The sequence below is a fragment of the Rhinolophus sinicus genome, chromosome 1 (assembly GCF_057876585.1).
Source record: "Rhinolophus sinicus isolate RSI-liver-muscle chromosome 1, RSI-T2T, whole genome shotgun sequence".
Classification (NCBI taxonomy): Eukaryota; Metazoa; Chordata; class Mammalia; order Chiroptera; family Rhinolophidae; genus Rhinolophus; species Rhinolophus sinicus.
This window is the reverse complement of record NC_142501.1, coordinates 110,944,844-110,964,699: the sequence shown is the minus strand read 5'-3', so window position 1 is coordinate 110,964,699 and position 19,856 is coordinate 110,944,844. Positions and strand designations below refer to the sequence as shown.

General features: G+C 42.6%; 1 protein-coding gene across 21 annotated transcripts in view; it reads right to left on the bottom strand.

Annotated features, from left to right (window-relative positions):
- The window catches only part of CELF2 (CUGBP Elav-like family member 2), a 790,463-nt gene that overhangs the window by 147,884 nt on the left and 622,723 nt on the right, over positions 1-19,856 (bottom strand). For 19 of the 21 annotated variants that reach the window (XM_019738197.3, XM_019738201.3, XM_019738187.3 and 16 more), the window contains one exon: positions 12,376-12,572. In XM_019738197.3, the coding sequence (XP_019593756.1) occupies positions 12,376-12,553 (178 nt within the window). In that variant the 5' untranslated portion in view covers positions 12,554-12,572. Of the gene's footprint in view, positions 1-12,375; positions 12,573-12,742; positions 13,135-19,856 lie in introns of those variants that run through there. The other 2 variants (XM_019738198.3, XM_019738202.3) reach the window with 2 other exon arrangements.

Sequence of the window (19,856 nt, the reverse complement as noted above, 5' to 3'; positions counted from 1 at the left end):
TTTCCTCCCTCCTTAATGGGAATTCGAAGGCAAGGCATGTCCACTGCATAGCAGTGGAGTATATAAACTAAGCAATGCCTTTTCACTGATTTTTCTTAATTCACTAAAATATTTTGGTTCACATCCTCTTTAATAAACTAACATTCTTTTTATAAAATTCACACACACACACACATAAACAAACACCCAACTAAACACCAACAACCTGACTTGGAGAATCTTTAAGCAACGTGGAAAGTGACATATAAGAACTCCACTTCCTTATGAGGTTCCATTAACCACAAAATATGTTAAGAAAACCAATTCAGAGTTGGCATCAATTATTATAATATTTCTTTACTAAATAGAATGTAAGTCCCATGTTTAAGGGACGCCTTAGTAATACGCGCATAATATATTTTAGGGAGAGAGGGATGTTAATGTGCACAAAAGCTGATGTTAATGCACTCATTTCCTTTTCAAATTTGTGACTCTTTTAATGATTATCTTAATGCTACTGTGTCTAAAATGAGCTACCCTGGACAGGCTTCTGTACTGGCGGTGAGTCTGGGTAGGGTGTAGGGGCGGGTTAGCAACTAGCCTCCATGTGGAGATGACTCCGTGAGGACGGTTAGTTCAGGACGCCCAGAGATTCCTGCCATGAAAGTGAGTAAACTTCACTCTCTTCATGGTCACACAATGCTGTGTACACCATCTGTGTACACGATGCTGCTCAAACACCAGTCAATCATCTTCAAAGCTCAGTACAGCTTGTGATGAGAGGCTGTGTAAAGCAGAATGAAGGAACTGCGATAAAGGTGAAAAACAATAACTCAAAAGTAACCACTTGTTGATGGTAGTTTAGTCAACTTGTCAACAGTGTCAACTTTGAACAACTTGTACAGAAAGGTCTGTGTGCCAAAGACAAAACCAAAGCACACCTGAAAAACCCAAACAGGAAGTCTAGTACAATATTAGACGCAGGCCAATGTGCTGGGAAATATGACATGAGGCTGACAGCTATTAAAGAATGTCCATGAGAATTTGGGACAAACACAGACAATCAGATGCACACTTATTCTGAAAGAGTCTGTTGTCGTCAGGGCCGGGGATACTAGTATCTGGAATCCTGAGTAATTCCTGAGGTTTGGAATCTCTAGGAGGCCCTCCAGAGTCTCTGATTCTGAGTTTTACATACCTGTAAAACTTTTGCCAGCTCTGACACTCTTCCCGTGGACATCACTGTTTTTTATTGACTGCCCATTCCCCTGCCTCATTCTACCACGTCTTTCTCTTTCCCCGGAAAATGCCGATTTACTCGTAAGTTGTATACGATTTACTCAGATAGTATTTTCTAGCAAACTAATTGAGAAAGAAGCATTAGAAGATTTCCACGCACAAAAATTTAAAAATAACTCTTCCTAATACACATAGTCTGCAACATCAAGGTACCATTACTGCCGTGGCTAATTTTCATCTTTGTCTTCTTCTACTATATCTACTATATGTGACTTACTATCCTTTATTCAGTTCCCACCGTACCCCCCGCACTGCCTGAGGCAATTTACATCTGATAATCTATAAACAATTTATTCCTCAGAAGTCTGTCATGTGGGCAATTGTACATCCATTTGAAGAAATGGTATTCAAAGAAATTAACCCTGGGTTACCACAAAGTTTAAAACATACGTGTGTCTGTTATATACATGTACACACATGTACATGCATCTCTCCCATGAGGGTTAACGCTAATAGTCACTCTTTAGTGTTACCTGTATGTACCTCCATCAGGTGGGGGCCAGACTTTCTCCTTTAGGATCCGGCACCAAACACTGTTACACAGGAAGAGGGTAGTGACGGGCACCGGATGCATTTCCCACGTCTCAGTGAAGCTAGCAGGAGCACTACAAACTGTATATCCTTAGATGTGATGGAGAACCCTCAGAAAGCTTCATTTAGTGAACTGGAGCCTCTGCTTGTCCTAAACTCCCTACAGGGAAGAGGAGGAAAACTGAAAATGAAGAGAAAGGGGAAAGAGGATACATGGGGCATGTTGCGGAAAGAAAAAAAGTCTGGCACGGGGCCTCTTGAGTGTAGAGTATATTTTTCAAAAGAGAACACAAACACACACACACACACGTACAAAATGGACACCACTAACCCAAAGTTGGGTCTACGTTTTACTGCATTCCTGTCTTACATGCCATAAAATTCTTTCTCTCCTTTTGGGGCAAAGAACATGTCATGTCCATCTTTCTATTCTCAGCATGAAGTACAATGTCTTGCACACAGTAGGCGTCAATAAATATTTATTGCCAAATGGCTCGGACTTTGGTAAACACTCTGTTAGCTTTCTGGCTCACATTTTTCCTCTTTACTGCTCTATGTTAAATTCAACATTACATGGGACCCAGGGCTTTCAAGGCGACCCTGGGCTCCAAATCCCTGCCACAAAAGGGCTAGTCATGAAGCCCCTTGGTGCCGGCCAGAGGTCCACTCCCAGGGGATAGTAAGTCAGCTGCCCCCATCTCCATAACTTCCGTCATGTCCCCTAAGTTCACCACCTGCTCTGTGTAAAAGTTTAGCTCTAACTCTATACTTTGCCCGCCTTTCCAACAGTTGAAGTACAAGCAGCAGAATCCTGGGGCTTGGCATTAATTGAAAGAGCTCACCTATATGTAGCCTCACTCTGTACTTCACCATCTTCAAAACTTCAATCATATTCTCTTCTAACACTTTTTTTGACAGCACAATCCCTCTTTTTATGTTTTGCTACAGCCTTTCCCCCTTTTCATTCTTGTGACTCAGTGCTTGCAGGCCTTTTAAGTTAACCTCCCAGACCTTTCCATCTGGGCTCACCTTCCTGGACCTCTGAGATTCACGCTGCTCTCCCTCAGAATGCTTCCATCTCCTTGAACTTTCTTCAATAATGTTTCCTAATATCGGGCACAGTGGCCTACATAGGAGTGAAAAGCACTTTGTGACAAGTGACAAATGACCTGCTCCAAAATACTTGGTGTCTGGTGTCTTTATTTGTGATATTTACCATTTGGGGGCCGTGTGACCATTAACTTGACAGAGGCTCTTGTATCTTATGCACCTTACCCTCACTATTATGATGCCTTTCTACGTGTCTAGGATGCAGTTTCCACTCAGCTACACATAGGAGTTTGGGAAGCATTTTCCCCCCACCTTAAACTAAAAAGAAGGCAACAAAAGCAGCAGCATTTCATGGACTTGGCTGGCAAGACATATAAACACTGAAGGCGACTCCGAAGAGAGTGGTCTTGACTCCCATGCAGGTTAGGCTGTGAACTTGCCGTATGCGTACAAAGGCCTCATATACTCAGAATAGTTTACAATGATCAGACTCTGGGTCATTTAAAGAGTTTGAGGAGTGGCTATTCTCTTTCGATCTTTTAATTCATTTCTCGAATTCCAATTTATGATTCTCTAATGGAAATAGAGAAGTTACAGTCCTTCATTTTTCCAACGGATCACTGTCTGGAGTGTATTTCTCCAATTTGGGCTCTCCGATTTGAATTAATGCCAGAACATGCATCCTGGATTAGGGACACCTTTCTTGATCATTTACATAGAGAGTGAAAACATACTGATCCTCATACCAGTTCCTGCGGTGTTTCAATTGCCATCCCCATTCTCCTGGACCCATTCATTTTTACCATTATAACCTGCCCCCGTTTCAGCTCCCTTTTCCATTTATAGCAAGACCTGCTTTTTTTCCCTGCTACCTACATGTCTGTTTACATGACTCAGCAAAAAAAGAGGCCTTGTAAAATCCAAGAGTATCACATCTATTGTTTCACACATGCCTTTTTTTTATGTTCCTTTCTCCATCACAAGCGCTCACCTCAGCAGACTGGAAAATATCCTCAGACATTTGAAGAACCTGATTCTTTAATATATGTAATTGGTCTAGTTCACTGCAAATTTCTTTAGTGTGACACCTAATGTATCACTGAGATGCCTAATGTCTGACTTTCCACTGAATTTCACAGTGTGGGTCAGAACATCTTTAATTCTCTTGACCAATTGTCCTGAAAGCCAATGTACTATCATCCATCATTTCTGCCACCAGAGCATGTAAACCTATATCAATTGGTTGCTAAATCATATTATTTCAGCTTAGTTTCTATTTATTCCATTTGGCCAATTCTCTTTTCATCCATTTTTAGCTTCCAATGGTTGTGAAGATCATAACTATTATTCTGCTTTTATTCATGGCAGTACATCGTGACACACATATGTCTGACTGGAAGGAGAGTTGTTCTTGTAAGAGGTTTGGGCTAGCCAATATTAGAAAACAAAGCATGAGAATGGATGGTCTGAAGACCTGTGAAATTTGGACAAGGAACAAAGAACCTGAGACCTGAAGGCTAAATCTTGTTAGCATCTGGGACCATATGTCCAAGCACGAAAATTCAGTGCCTAAGAATCCACACACAAATATAAGATAAGAAAAATGGTGCCAACTGTACTACCAGTATAGTACATTTTACTATAGTTGAAATTATTACAGATAATAAACTTCAAAAGGTATGTAATGGTTTCATTTATATTTTAATGCTAACATTCTGAACACTTCTAAAATGTAACTTAGCTATGGTTCATTTTAAATTGCAATTAGAGGCAAAGTTTGAAGAAGGGAGAAAGTAAACCTTGCAACTTGATTGCCTGATTATCCGGGGCCCCTGGAGTAGAAGTGGGTAAAGGAGAGTAGGTCACGCTAAGCTGATTCCCAGGTGATACCTGCGTGTTTCAGAGTAACCAACAGCATTACCCACTAACGCTTCCCTTTCTGGCTTGAAAACTGGACTTCTCATTTCTAAACACTGCTTTCATAATGACCCAGAGTGGTGCCGTGGTGTAGCTGATGGTGGAGCATCTCCAATGGGAAGCAATCTCATTGGATGCAAATAATAAAAAGGTGACTAAGACCTGTAGGCAGGCATACTATAAATGCACCAATGGGAAATGCACTTTGTGCGATCACCTACACTCAGCTTTTTCAGTCAACCTGTAATATGCGTTGGAGGAAACGCAGCAGACATCAAGCCATGAAGCCCTGGGTTTACTTTCCATGTCAAATTTCTACCAAGAAGTCTGTCCTCTTTTCATCCAGAGCCTGTTTTCTTCATTTTTTGCTTCTTTAATTCTAGAAAATCCACCGGGGACGAGATGACTGGGGACCAGCTGATATCCCCCAGACAGAGAAGAAAACAAAATGGTTAGAAGCAGCCTTACATAATTTCTTTTCTTCTCTGATTTTGGCTCTCTCGGTGTGTCCTCTGTATCTCCCTCCTTCTCTTGCTTCCTCTCTTTCTCTCCAGAGATGTAAGAAGCAAAATGTGCCCAGGAGAGACACTATCTGCCAGGGTCGAAGCCGCCCTTTGATAAAAGCAACAGAAATTCTGCTCTGTTCTAGAAAGGCAGAGTCCAGTCTGTCAGCACCAGGGTATGGGGTGTTTAAAGAGATCCTTTCTCACCATAATTTAAAAGAGGGTTATTTAACATTTCTGTCATTTATCTCAATCAGTTCAATAGGTGCAGCCTGTGCAAGTCAAAATAATTAGAATCTCCATTTTGAAAAAAAAAATGAGTTGTTAAATCTTTTAATATAACCATATGGTATAATGAATGACTCCATCTCTCCCTAGGATGTGATAAGGGACCCTGCCTGCAGCAGTACAAAAACTGCATTTTATGTTCATGCGGTAGGACCTCAGTCAGCCGATGAAGAACGGATGTCACAATAAGTTATACAGTGGTTTCTGTTCATGTAAAATTAATTCAGAGTGAAAGCATCCTTCCTGTAGGCCACTGAGGCAGCTCTATCAAAACTGGGGCTGTCCCAGAAAATCTAGGGTAGCAACCCTAATTTTGAGAAATTTAGGGAGAAATACTATCCCCTTCTTGCATGCTTTAAAATGTAAAATTGGCCCATCTTCCTACATTTTGAATTCTTTCTCAATTACTAATTTCGAGATGACATTGCTTAAAAAAAGCTGGTTCCAACACCATTTCTATTACTTAAGGGAAGTTTCTGACAAGAGTTTTTTTTTTTTTTCTTTTGGAGGAAAGGAAAGGCATAAAACATGAAAATGAACCGCTCTGCTCCCACCCCACTCCTCTGATACAATTCCATTAATAAACAGGTAGGCGGTTTCCTTTATAAATCTTTCACATTTTAAGGAAGAATAAAGTTTATAAGATTATCAACTCTCTTTAGGCCAGCAGCATTCAGGTTTGTTCTCTCATTGCATATGTAAAACTCTGAGGTAGGTATTACAGTTATTGTAAGGATAAAAAATGGTGGTGCGTTTTCTCAACTAGCTTGTAATAAATTTTTAAGTCTCCTAACTCTCCAGGGCCTACTCTCACTCTACCATAGCACAGAAGAATCTTCTGGATTCAGGGCCGTCCTCCTGCCAGACTCTGAAATGAGTAAAACTCACAGGCTCTGTGGCTTTCATCCTTCTCCGCTTTGCCTCGCCTTTTCCTTCCCAGCCATCTCATCTCATCTCATGCTCCAGAAACTTTTCCATTGTCCTGAACTGGGAAGAGATGAGGACAAACTGAGATTTTATTAATGAATTCTTGAAGACTGAAGTAAAGGGTTGAAGATGGAAAGAAGCGACTCATATTCTGTCATAGTCTAAACTCAGTTGGAGGTGGGGATGAGGATCAGATTACCCAGGCCCGTCCCCAGTGTCCCCCGAACTGCAGCCTGACCAACAAGAATACGAAATGGTAACAGCATCAGAACCACCAAAAAAAGCTGCTCTTTTGAAATTTAAAGTTAATAACCCTTCCCAGAGGAGCCTTGAATTTAACCTTTGTTCCACCCAGAAAATCCGGGCTCGAAGCACTGGGAGGGCTGCAGCTGCACCGCAGTTACGCCATGACCTCTGAGCACATTTCGAGAAAAAAGGAAGTTTTGTTCTTCAAGCCTGTGGCACAGTGAGAGTCGACATAAGCCACTTCCCCTTTTTCAGTTCTCTGGCTGAGAAGTCGCCAAAGACAGAGGGTAAAATGGGATCACCGAGGCAATAGGTTAGAACCGAGAGTCTGTTTCACCATCCAATCTGAAATGTCAAATGATTTTATTCTAATCACTTAGGCTCCTCAGTGTTTCTTCCTGTGAAGTCAGATTAACAATGCCTAAGTGGCTGAGCTTAGGAAAATGTAACTAGCATTCATTAGAGTAAGGTTTTTCAGGGGGCTATGATCCTAGCTTATAAATTTGATGAAAACTAAAATATCAAGAAGAGCCATGATCCGAGGCACAGGATTTACTGGTCATGTGGAGGTTCCGAGCTTGGTCTTGCTGAACCGTCTCCGTATCTGCCACCTCCTCCACGGCCCTTCATTCACATGTCCCACCCCTCCAGCCTTCCTTCTTCTGTAGACCAGGAGCTACTTTTTGCCTTTACCAGCTTCCCTACCTATGACCTCAGAGAACATTCTAGTGCACACAGTACCCTCCCTGACTTTCTACCACATCTGTCTCGGTCATCGACAACTCTAGGTTCCTTACGATTCCGTTTGTCTGCTCAGCTCCTGATGGGCAGCCACAGAACCAAACCATCAGGGCCCTAAATCCACACAATCTAAGTGTAACTGGGCCAATCTCATTCTTCAAGAATGCTGCTGTTCCTTCCCCAACCAGATTCTCCAGAGCTGTCATTTTACACCCTTTCCCTTCCTAAGTCTTCAATTCCACCTGACCGTCTCAGAAACATACTTACTACCTACTGAAAAGACCCAGGGCATCTGTACTGAGTGTCGATTTCCCCCCATTAGACTGAAATTTGCTCTGCTGTTACTTCTTCCTAACGGCTCTGTCTCAAACACAGGATCTTCCTGGCCTTTCCCATGTGCTCTTCAGCCACTCCTCCAGGCCCTTCAAGGACCCTGATTCTTACCGTCCTTACACTTTCACTATCATCTTTTGCTCTACCTTCTCATCATTTGTTTTAAAAACAAGCTACATCTAAGCGCCCTTTCTTCCATGACCAGGCTACAAAAAAGGGTAGTTTCTAGTCTCAGCCCTGCAGGGAAACCTCACAATCCTCTACCAATCCCAACACCCATCGTTCTTCTGAAACGCTCTCAGTCCTTCCAAACACCAAGTCCGATGGCTTTTCTTGGCCCCCGTCCTTCTTGACTCTTGTGTGGCACCTCAGACTCAACACGATCCAAAATGAACTGAATATTCCTCTTCTTCCCCGTTCCCACCATCATGGACCGCTTTCCCATTTCTCCCAGTCATGCCCAAACCTCCATGTCATCACTGCCCCAATTTAGTTATCTAGTCTCCTTCCTTCCACCACTGTCATGTCTGTCTGTGTCACTCAATTGCCATGACAAACAGCGTCCCTGTTTAGGCCCCATGTACTTTAGAAGCATAGAGCACCAGTCTCCCAGTCTCTTCTCTGTTCCTTCTTAGCTAAAATACCCTTCAGAGACCCTCAGTTGTCTACCAAATAAAATCCTAATATTTCAGCCTGAAAATTAAGGCCCTCTAAGAAATGGATGGAGCCTGTATTTCTACACATCATCACCTTCCCCTCTTCCATTTCATTTAATGTATTTCACGCTTCCTCTGAATCTGGGAGAACTCATAGTTCCCAAAGGCCACCCTGCATTTTCTCACCTCCATACCTGAATCAGGCCAGTCCCTCCACTTGTAATTTTCAACATTGTCTTTACTTATTGAAATCTTTTTTTTTTTTTTTTTCAACACTTGGTAAAGAGGCCATCTTTTCCTGTTTTGCTAGGTGCAAGTTATCCATTTCTCCCCTGAATTTCCAGAGGTCAAATATGCTCCTCTCTTTCTTATTCTCATCTCATGTTCTTTTAAGTTTTAGTTACCTGTATACTGGTCTCATTATCCCTATTAGATTTCAAGTTCTTAGGGACAGTGATGATAATAATTGTAATAATAACCATCACCCCCATAAGCTCCTACCATATTCCAGCTCTATGCAAAGCATATAACTTCATTTCAGCAAACTATGAGGGCTGTCTCCACTTTCAGATGTGATTAAATTATGTGCCCAAGGGTAAGACCCAGGAGTGGTAGAGACAGAAATTGAATTTAGGGTTGTCTGACTTCAAAAGCCATGCCCTTAACTACTATTTGGTAGTTATCTTCATCCATAGGGTTGCCAATAGCCATGGAATAAAACATTCTCTCCATAAGTCTTAGGAGGTGGGATAGTTGACTTAACCAGGTTCCCCGGCATTGTTGAACCTGCTGGGTCAACATACATTCATAGAATGAAGAAACATATAGCTTAGGCTCTAACCCTTAAAGGATGATTTCAAAAATGGAATGAAGTGTTCATACCTCAAGACTAAGCAGAACATCTGATTCACCTGGATGAGGTAATACCTTGACCTAGTCTCTTTCTTTGGAACCACTGACGTCAGTAAGGCAATGAATCAAGGCCATTCCAAAAGCCTTTCTTAGATTGTTTAAACTATGTTTAGAGAGCACCTCCAAAATTCAAATTTCTGAGGCCCTGACATCACTCCAGGGAAAACACGGTAATTGTACTCTGCTGGCGCAGTCAGGACCAATGTAAACATGAGGACCTATTTTTACAAGTGAACAGGCAAATGATGTATGGCACACAGAGGCATCAGTATAAAGAAAAGTGGTGGTTGATGCTCTCTATACGTAAGAAGCTAAAGGCTATAATCCTCTGAGAGGAATATCATTATACAGCTCAAATCCCATCACGACACATACCATTAAGACAGAGATGTCTGTATAACAAAAACCCTTTCAAGCTTTGGCTGACAGCCCACGTACTTCAAGCAATACTTGGTGTGAGACCTGGACTTCGCAGTAACAAGGATTGACCTATATTTCCAAAGGTAAGATTTGAATGATTTCATCTATAATTTCTATCCCATGACACCATGAGTTGGAGTGATGTACAATATAAACCCATGAGTACAAAAACTAAACACAAAGACAGAAACAGAATCAACCCTGCTTTTAAAGGGCAAAATTCCTTCCTTTCACCTGGGAAACACTTAGGAAAAGGACAAGGCCTACTGACCCAACCCTGAAATGGAGCAGAACAAGGCTGGTTTGTGGCCTCATCTCACGGGGAGGCAAGATGGTGTAGCGCATGAAGACAGATAGACTGTGCTCAAATTTCTACTCTGACTCTTACTATCTGGGTAACCTGGGCTACATTTGTTAACTTTTCCTGAGCCTCATCTGTGACTAATACCACCTGCTTTCAGGATTTCAGTAAGAACTAAACGAGATAACATATGTAAAACTCCTAACATAGGACTTGGTACACAGCAAGGGCTCAAAAAAGTAAGTTCCCTCATCAGGCCTCCCTTCCCCTCTAAGACTCTGGGCTTATGCAAACTATTTTAATGAAGTTAGTTATAAGACCCTGTGAATGAAGTTTACAAAATGTATCGTCCCAAATATAGCCTGACAAAGAGATTGCTCAGAGGAACACTGGGGAAAAGACAGAAACTACTAGAAGAATAGGCCATGCAGCAGTATTCACTTGCCTGAGAGAATGATCTTTTTGGGTAAAGTTAGACACGTGTAATCCAAAGATAAAATGCAAGTAAACTGGGCATCATAACAATAAATGTGCTCTGATCATTTTATCAGAGGTCATTTTGAAAAACGCTGAATGAAATGAAATTTGTAGGCACATTATCCTAGTCAAGAATGAACAGCGGTTACTTCTCTGAAGCATTAGTTTACTGCCTCGGCCTAGTTTGCTGTGGGTGATATGCCACATGGTGGGAGCACCCTTACTTGCTAAGTCCAGTCCAGTGCATCATACTGTCTTTCCTCAGAAGCTAAGTATTAAAAAACAAGTTCTAGTCTTTTCAATTTGGGAAACACGTCAGTAAACAGTTTAGGAACATGACCAATGAAGGTTCTGAACAGTGCCCCACTGTGTGATTTTTTAATCCTTCTATTTTAGGTATCTAATTTTCTATTTCTCAAGTTATGGGACAATTAAGTTTGTGGTGAGAAAATTTTATACATGTTTTTTGAAAACACTCTCGGTGTTACATGTTTTGAGATAGAAAATGAGAGTTTTATGAACACAATCTGAAGGTATAAAATAAATATTAGGCTTTAAAAATACTTTATAAAATAAGTATTAAGCTTTTAAATTCCCTAAAAGGTTCCAAAAAGTCCTATCGGACCTCAACAACTATAGGGAACAAGAGATGGTCCATTTCCCAGAGTCACAGAACGTCAGCGTTTTAATGATTACTTAGTCCTATCCCTTCACCTTGACAGTACGGAAGAGGCTCAGAGAAAAGTGGGTGCTCATGTTCACGTGCCCAACTAAAGTGTATGTACAAGCCAAACAATGAGCTTGTGTAAGCTCTTATGAGAGGCTACCTAGCAATAAAATAACAGGCTGGACAGACATATGAAGGTACAGAGAAAAAGAAACTGTGAGACCCACAGAAAGACAGAGGAGCCTTCTGTAGAAAGACCAAGAGATCAAGAACAGAGAAAGAACAAAATTACTACAGCAAGGGTAAAATATCAACAGAGACTAAGTGGCAGCAGCAGAGAAAATATTTTAAATTCAGTCTCCACAGAGCATACAAAGGATGACTCTAATACACAGAAGCTTTAATGTGGAAGAGGTTTCTGGCTTCTATTTTAATTACTGTACCCCCAGCCAACATCACCCTTATCTTAAAATGGAGGCACTAAAAACCACCAGATTGTACACGTGAATCTTACCACTGGTAAGGGCGTAAACCGCAAGCATTTTGAAGGTGTGCTAACAATTTCAGGCCGCTAGGGTGTTACTTCCCGCCCCAAAGGCACACTTCACCTAATGATCCCCATCTAGACCTCAAGAATTGATATCCCTCCTAAAAGTGTACCCTTTATTCCTCACACCAGTGGTAGCACACTAACTGTTTATAAAGGCATTTCAGAATTCCCACAGGCTACGGAAAAGTGGGATGCGATTGTAATTACATGAGCAATAATAGGAAGGTATAGGCAGAAAGAGTTAGCTCCTGAAATGCAAGGCTGAGAAATACAGTTCCTTAGAGAGGCAGCCACTCTGCCAGAGAAGAGCCTGGACTGCCTAGAAAGTGACCTCAGGAGAGCAATCACGCGCCTGGACAGAGGAGCGGCCGCGCCCCCTCCCTCCGCTCCTCCTTCCCTGCCTCCCAGGCCAGCTCGGTCCACCTGCCCTGGAGGCGGGCGGGGGCACGGGGAGGAGCCGGTTGGCCGCGGGGTACAGGGGCAGCGGATGGCTCCCCCTTGCAGCTCTCCCTCCCGCGACGCCCAGGGAGGCCCACAACCCCGAGGCACCCCAAACCGTGCACCCCCACTGTCTGTACCTTTACTCTGGGGAGGGTTCTGACTCCGGTCCCGGAGGACGTTGATCTGGTAGACGGCTCCGTAAGGCTCAAAAAGTTCTTTCAGCTCCTTTTCCGACCAGGACCGGGGGATCTGCCCGACAAACATCTTAATGGCATCTGGGTCTGGTTGGTCTGAGTGATCCAAAGCGCCGTTCATCTTGTTGGCTGTGCCGTTACTGTCAAAAAGGGAACCGGGAGCCAGAGTTAGGGCTGCACGGTGAGGGACAGGAAGAAAAAAATAGGGGGGTGGTGGGGGCGGGGAGGCGGAAGGAGGAGGAAGAGGAGCGCGGGGCAAAGTGCCTAATGAGTCTTAGAAATTTGATGAACTAAAACAAAGCACAGGCACCATTAGGTTGCTCCTCGGCGGCAGCGGCAAGCTCTCACTGCAGACTGCTGCTGTTCAGCACCGCCTGAGCGCAGGGCAGCGCCCCGCCGGCTGTCACCCGGGGCGTGGACATCTTGAAACCCGGCTTGGGAGGCAGCTGCAAGTTAAGTGCAGGTCTCGTTCTGCAAGGCTGCCATCAATGCATCCGCAGCCTTATCAGCCTCACACTGGCTCTCGTGTGGAAAGAAAGGCAGGGCTGGATTGCTGATGGATTTTCCCCCCTTCCCCTCCCCTTTTGGAGATTTTTGGAAGAGAGGAGAGAGGTGGTAATAATAAAGTCACATGAAAAGAAAATGAAACACTTGGCAGCCCGTCAGATGACTAATGCAAGATGCTGATGATGAATCTGCAGAGTGCGCGAGGCATCCATGTGTGCATCAAATTAGTGCGTTGTTGCTGCTCAGAATGGAGAGCGCTCCAGCAATGCAGCTGGGTGCAGCCGATTGGCTGCCTACACCGGAGAAAAGGGCTGGGGCGGAGAGGGGGCTCCCGTTTAAAAAGCACATTGTTTATGGGATCCCGGCACAAAGGGTTTAATTCAGAGAGGCAAAGGCAATCTCAGAATTGCCTGCTTTGTGCTGGGGGAAAAAAAAAATGCAGCCCCAGAAAGTTGAGTTCCCGCTAAAGGACACTGAATATTTCAAATCTTTCACACTCCATAAATTGCTCTCTGTATGTCTGACTTCCAGATGTTGCACTTGAGTTCTAAACAATCACACGTTTGGGAGAGAAAAAAGGAAAGTCTGCCTCTTCTTCTCTTAGCTTCAGTAAATATTTGGGGTTGGTACAAAGAGCAAGAACATAAGCCTTTACATATCAGTCTTCCTTAAGATTTCCAAAGCCCCCATTTGGAAGAGAAAATGCTTGTTTAGAGCCTGCAATTCTAGTCATAATCATGTAATATGATGATGAAAGTGTCACCATTTTAACGTGGATCCCCCCATTAGAGATTCAGTAAACAACAGAACAAAACCACATACTCTCTTCATGTCACCCCACTCTGAGTGCACCCTAAACCCACCCACTCTGTCAGGTGACAGGGCTGAATGCTCTGAGCAGCATTCATTTGCAGTGCTGTGCTCTTGGTTTAGCTTTCCAGCCTGCGAAAATAAAACAAGCGAACACCAGCACACAGAGTATCTTCAGAGCCACATCCATGAGTGTCCTTCTGCCCAGGAGGCAGAAATGTCAAAAAGGGCCCATATAAATTAAAACTTCATTGTAAGTGGCAGGTGTCATTTCACTGTAGCTCTGGGGTAATGATAAGAAGGTATTCAAAGACCTTAAGCAGGGTTCTTATTTGGTTAAAACAAACAAACAAACAAACAAACAAACAAAAAACACCAATACACCTTAAATCTGCTGTAGATCTAGGCTAGTCCCAGTCCTTGAATAAAAAGCCATTTGTGGCAACAAACAAACAAACAACTTACAGAGAAGAGAAATCCTGAATTCGATTTAATCCAGAAGAAAATGATGGCACATACTCTTCACTAGGTCCTGACTTCAATTTCTACTTCTTATCCCCCTATTTTACCACTTTATATTTTTTTCCTTGAGATAAACGATCAGACTGTCGATCTTGAAGCACTTTGGGAGCTTTCTCTAATCAACCTTATTGTTATAAAAAATGTTCTGCTAAATAAAATATTAAGCCCAAAATCTTTCAACAATTTAGGTGTAATGTCAGGCTCGTTTATATTAGGTCATGTTCTCCTTGCCCTTACGCCCCCTGTGTTTCTTCTCAAATCACCTTTTGAGAATTCAGTAAACACTCTGACCATGTGGAGCTGACTTTGGTGTGGTGGGTTAACAGAGCCCCACACAGAACAGAATACAGTGTTCACAGCTCTTTGAGAGCTGAGAGTGTGGCAAGACTTATTTCTGGGGCAGGAAGGACTTGTGGTTACTGCTGTTGACAATCAGCTAGAATGAAAAAGAGGAAGGCATTACCACAGGTCTCAGCTAACAGAGAACGGAAATTCAAAAAATGGGGCTGTTGCACCTTGTCTGTACAGAGCAGTTTCTACAACGGAAGAACTAGGTGAGAGTATATCAGTCCTAATATCTAAACTTAGAATTCTAGAACAAGCATTCCTTAATATATCTCCAAATGAGGGGCCATTTTTACTTTCTCAAAAATACACACTCACTGAGGTACATAAAAGAGGGGAAACTGAGAAGAGGGCTTACATCTTATACCTTTAGTATTGTGTTGATGAGTGCATATTTATAATCCTTCTCCCATCAGCCATCCTTCAGAGATGTCTAGAGACCTCTTATCATCCTGAGGCAGTAGGATGCCAGGGCTCAGGGCACAGGCTCCGAATCCTGGCACCACCACTTCTTAACTCTGCCACTCTGGGCCTCAGGCTGTTCATCTGTAAAATGGGGACAGCGGACTCCATCTCACAGAGTTATTTGCTTAGTATTCAGGACATGAGTCCAGAGTAAGTGTCTAACACGTGTTAGCTATTTCTATTTTTTAATCTCTTTGCACTTGTGATGCACTTGAAATAAGTGACCATCACAAGTCTACTTTTCAATAGAAATTTTCTCATACTGTGTTTTCCCCAAAATAAGACCTAACCGGAAAATAAGCCCTAGCATGATTTTTCAGGATGACATCCCCTGAACATAAACCCTAATATGTCTTTTGGAACAAAAATTAATATAAGACCCGGTCTTATTTTCAGGGAAACACCGTAGTACAGACTCAAACACAAGTATTATCCTAAGTAATAACAATAATAATATGTATCTTTTAATGAGCACTTATTGGCCAGATACTGCTCCAGGTGCTTTAAATACATTACTTCTAATCCTTCTAACAACCTTATGAGAAAGTATTATTTTGCAGATGCAAACATCTAAGAAATAAGTTCCTTTCCTGTAATTACCAGCTTATAAATTATAGAAGTAGAATTCAAACCTAGGCCCAATGGGCTGCAAAGCACAAAATATTTCTAATCCATCAGGTGGCCAAATACTGCATTAGGTCTGCCTTGGGCTGAGAGTGAACAGCTCGTGGCAAATCTATGAGAAGACAAGTCCAAGAGCAAGACCTGCTGAGTCCCTGGAATCCCACTGCCAAATAAAAGGCAGCACTGCAAGAAACACACACACCTGTCCTCTATCTGCAGGAAGGAGAGGGCAAAATGCTGACCTTAAGATTCCATTAGGAGTACTTCATAGTCCACATTTTCTCCATAATCACATACCATGTTTCCCCAAAAATAAGACCTAGCCAGACAATCAGCTCTAACGCATCTTTTGGAGCAAAAATTAATATAAGATCCAGTTTTATTTTACTATAAGACTGGGTATAATATAATATAATAACGGGTCATATTAATTTTTGCTCCAAAACATGCGTTAGAGCTGATTGTCCGGCTAGGTCTTATTTTTGGGGAAAAACCATAGATGGCTCCATCTCCACAGATTCCCTTTCTCTGTTTCCACAGGGTCACATCAATGAGTGTCTCTCATCCACACCTAAAATCTTGCCTGTGTACCTGCCATTTTTCAAACTGTCCCAAAGATTTACATCAAATGCCAAGGGCATGACGATCCTTTCCTTAAGGAAATCCAACAGTGTCTAATTATGCAAATCAGCAGCGAGGACAGTGCATCTTCCCGAAAGCTTCTGTGCAGGGCAGGTGGCTCTATCCCACCGTGGATCCTTGTTAACTTCGTTCTAATGCCCAAGAGCTCCCCCTCCTTCAGACTCCCAACTTTCCTCCTGGCTGAGGCTCATTTCTAGTGGAGACTTACTGACTTTTTTTGTCCTCACGGGGCTGTCAGTGCTGATACTTCTAAGGAAGACAGAAATTGTGTGTCCTGTAGTTAAACCTGTGGGGGTACTTGCCAGAGGTCACAGAGAGACAATGTACTCTTCACAGAGGAGTAATCATGGGAACAGATACCCCAAGTCTCAGCAAGATCCTGAGTAAGATTGTCTATTTACCAGAATCTGATCTCAGGCTTAGAAAATTAGACTAGCTCACTTCTCTGTACTCCCCAGCCATTCTCAGCTGTACAGTGCAGGGATTAGATTCCAATTCAAATAATATTTATTGAGGGCCTACTCTTTTCCAGATAATTCTGCCAGGTGCTTGATATACAATATCATAACAGTTCCAAAAGGTGAAATCATTATCCCCATCCCCATTTTGGAAATGAAGCAATTGAGCGTCAAGGAGGTAAAGTCACACCCCTAAGAAGAGGTGCCTGCAGAATCTGGACACATTAAGACGCGAAGGCCCGCTGTTGTTGCTTAATATTCTATAAACTGGGTTTCTCTAGGGTGATGCTTCCTGACTCAGTGGCCACTTGCAGGCCCCCCACACAAGCACATACATCTCTGTGAGCACCTCTCCTACAAACTACAGCAAGATCTTGAGTGCCAAATCTACTTCTGCTCTTGGCAAGGAGCCCACCACAAGGCTCCTCCCAAACAGATGCCATAGGAAACCAGATCGCAAGTTAGAGAGCACTAAGCCAGCGGGCACTGGTGGTATCAGTCTCAGAGCCAAGACGAAAATATAATGATGTTTGGGGAAAAAAATGAGAGCGCTTACATTTTGCTTTCAGCACAGCCACTGACCTACTTCCCTACTCTATTTTCAAGTAAAGAGAAATAGATCAACAGAAGATATGCAAAACAGTCACAGGTTCTTCTAAGCAGTAAAATATTTAAATTATAATCATTGAGTTAAATGCACTATTATTATTATCGTTATTAATTCCAGGACAACAAGCTTTTATAAGGCCCAGTGAATTAATTGCAGGTTTTCTTTTGGAGAATGGATACAAAAGAATTGATATTTTTATTCTTTCTTTTGTTCCTTGGATGGCATTGTATCTCCTTTATTTACATAAAAGAATAACAAACTGGTAAAATGGGTATGAGAAATGCCAAGTGACTATAATTATATTAATACTGAAAAAAAAAAAAAAAAAGGACAGAAAATGTCACCTTCAGAAGATATACCAACCTAAAACTAACACACAAAGATGCCTTGCCTTGGGAAAAAATTTGTGTTAAGATAGCTAATCTCCCTGGTAGTTATCAATAATCTTATTATTCCCAAACATCTTATCTGTCTTACTTTTTTTTGTTCCGTGGCCCTGTGTCAGGGCTGTCCAGCTCTGTGCAACTCTGTGCAATGATGGGAATGTTCCAGAATCTGCACAATCCAATATGGTAGCCATGACTTCTGTGTGGCTACTGAAAACTTGAAATGTGGCTAGTCCAAATGAGAAACCAAAATTCTAATTTTATTTAACTTTAGTTATTTTGAATTTCAGTAGCTCTAAAGGCAAATATACCTTTTAAAAAAAAAACTAATTAGGAAAAAAACCAAAACAAAACTAGAGTTGAGATTCACCAAAACATTCTTCCACTAGGAGGTTGTTTTGAGAAAACAGGAATGAGGGATCAGGAAAACGACCTGGAGGCCTGAGGCTCGTGACAGCAGGTCAGTGGGACATGGCCCAGCAGGCCTGGGCTCCTGTCTGGCTCAGCACTAAGTCAACTGTGGGACCCCAGGCAAACCACACAACCCCTCTGTATCTCAGTTTCCTCACTTGTAAAATAAAGAGAAAAATCGTTTCCATCTGGTTCTTAATTTCTATAATTTTACGATTATGGTTTGGACCCTGATGATGATGTATGGAAAAGATAATTTAGATAATATGACCAGCTGCCTGAAACCTTGGGGTGATTCCCTGTCTGTGTCTAATTTAGTCCCCAGGGCTCTCAGGTGACCAAGGCATGGGCCAGGGAACTGACAAGGTGTCACCTACACTGTGGAGAGAGGCCTGCAGGCTCAGATGCAGCTGCTGAGTGGCTGGTGGCTTGGGGTTACTGCCAGAGAACCATCTCTCTCAATTTGTACTAACTCTTTCTAATATCGCAACTGCAGTCCCATCATTTTAGTCAGCTGACAGGCCACTCTTTCAAAGGGCCCGGGAATTGTTTTTTTAAAAAATATTGCTGTACTTAAATAACAACAGCACACGAAGAAACAGGCTTTGTTTGGTGATCACAGGAAATTGTCCAAGACTGAGCTGAATGAGGGAAAAGCAGAAAGAACCTGGCGACGGGCCTGGTGCATTTTGGCGGCCAACAGGATGGGCACGGGATCCAGTACTGTGAACCGTCTTCTACGTTGTCCATGTTGTTGTTGCTTATTGTTTAAGAATGGGATTCTCTCCTCAGCTGCCTGGCAGTGTGGCAGCTGGGGTACAGTGGCAGCTCTTTCCCACAGCGCACTACGGGGAACACAGCAGGCGCCTGGACGAGGCCCTGGTCAGGGGCCACCACTGTCTACTCTACATGCACCACAGCCTCTCGATTCGGGAAAAGGAATCAGTTGTCATCCAACCTCATGCTCCAGGAATTGCATCCCCGTTGAAAAGGCACCACTTCCGGTCACCATGAAGCGAGCATTCACCTTCTGTGACTGCCTTTCACACAACACCTTTGCCCCTGGACTGACAGCTACATGGTGACTGTAGCAGGGTCCTGGGTGCCAAATGATTTTGGTAAACATCACAAAACTCTCCGGACATGTTTTCTCACCAGTAAGAGAATCAAACCAATGGTGTACCTGTATTTACCTGGGAGGTATTGTTACTGTTTATTAAGTGTAGCCAAAGCTTTGTGAGCCGTGGCCACACCAACATAGAATGAGGTCCCATGTCTTGGGGGTGAGACATCAGTAACTGGCTGGTGAACTCACACAGGATTAACTGTGTATCAAATGCTATCCTAAGTAGCTGCAGAAGGCAAAGGCTTTCTTCAAATGCTCAAATTGTAAATAAATTAGTTTGTGCTTCTCTGAAGAAAAGGTTTCCTACTCCTTACATGTAATATGTTTATTATGCTTTGCTGAAAGTTGGAAAAAATTTTATTAATAATATACAGGACATCAATTACATGCATAGATGACTAGGAAAGAACACATTTGTGAGGGGCATTCTGGTGGATTGATGGAGCTAATGTTAACTTGTATTTGGTTGGAGGTCTAAAAGCTATACAGATGCTCCTCACCTCACAATGGGATTATGT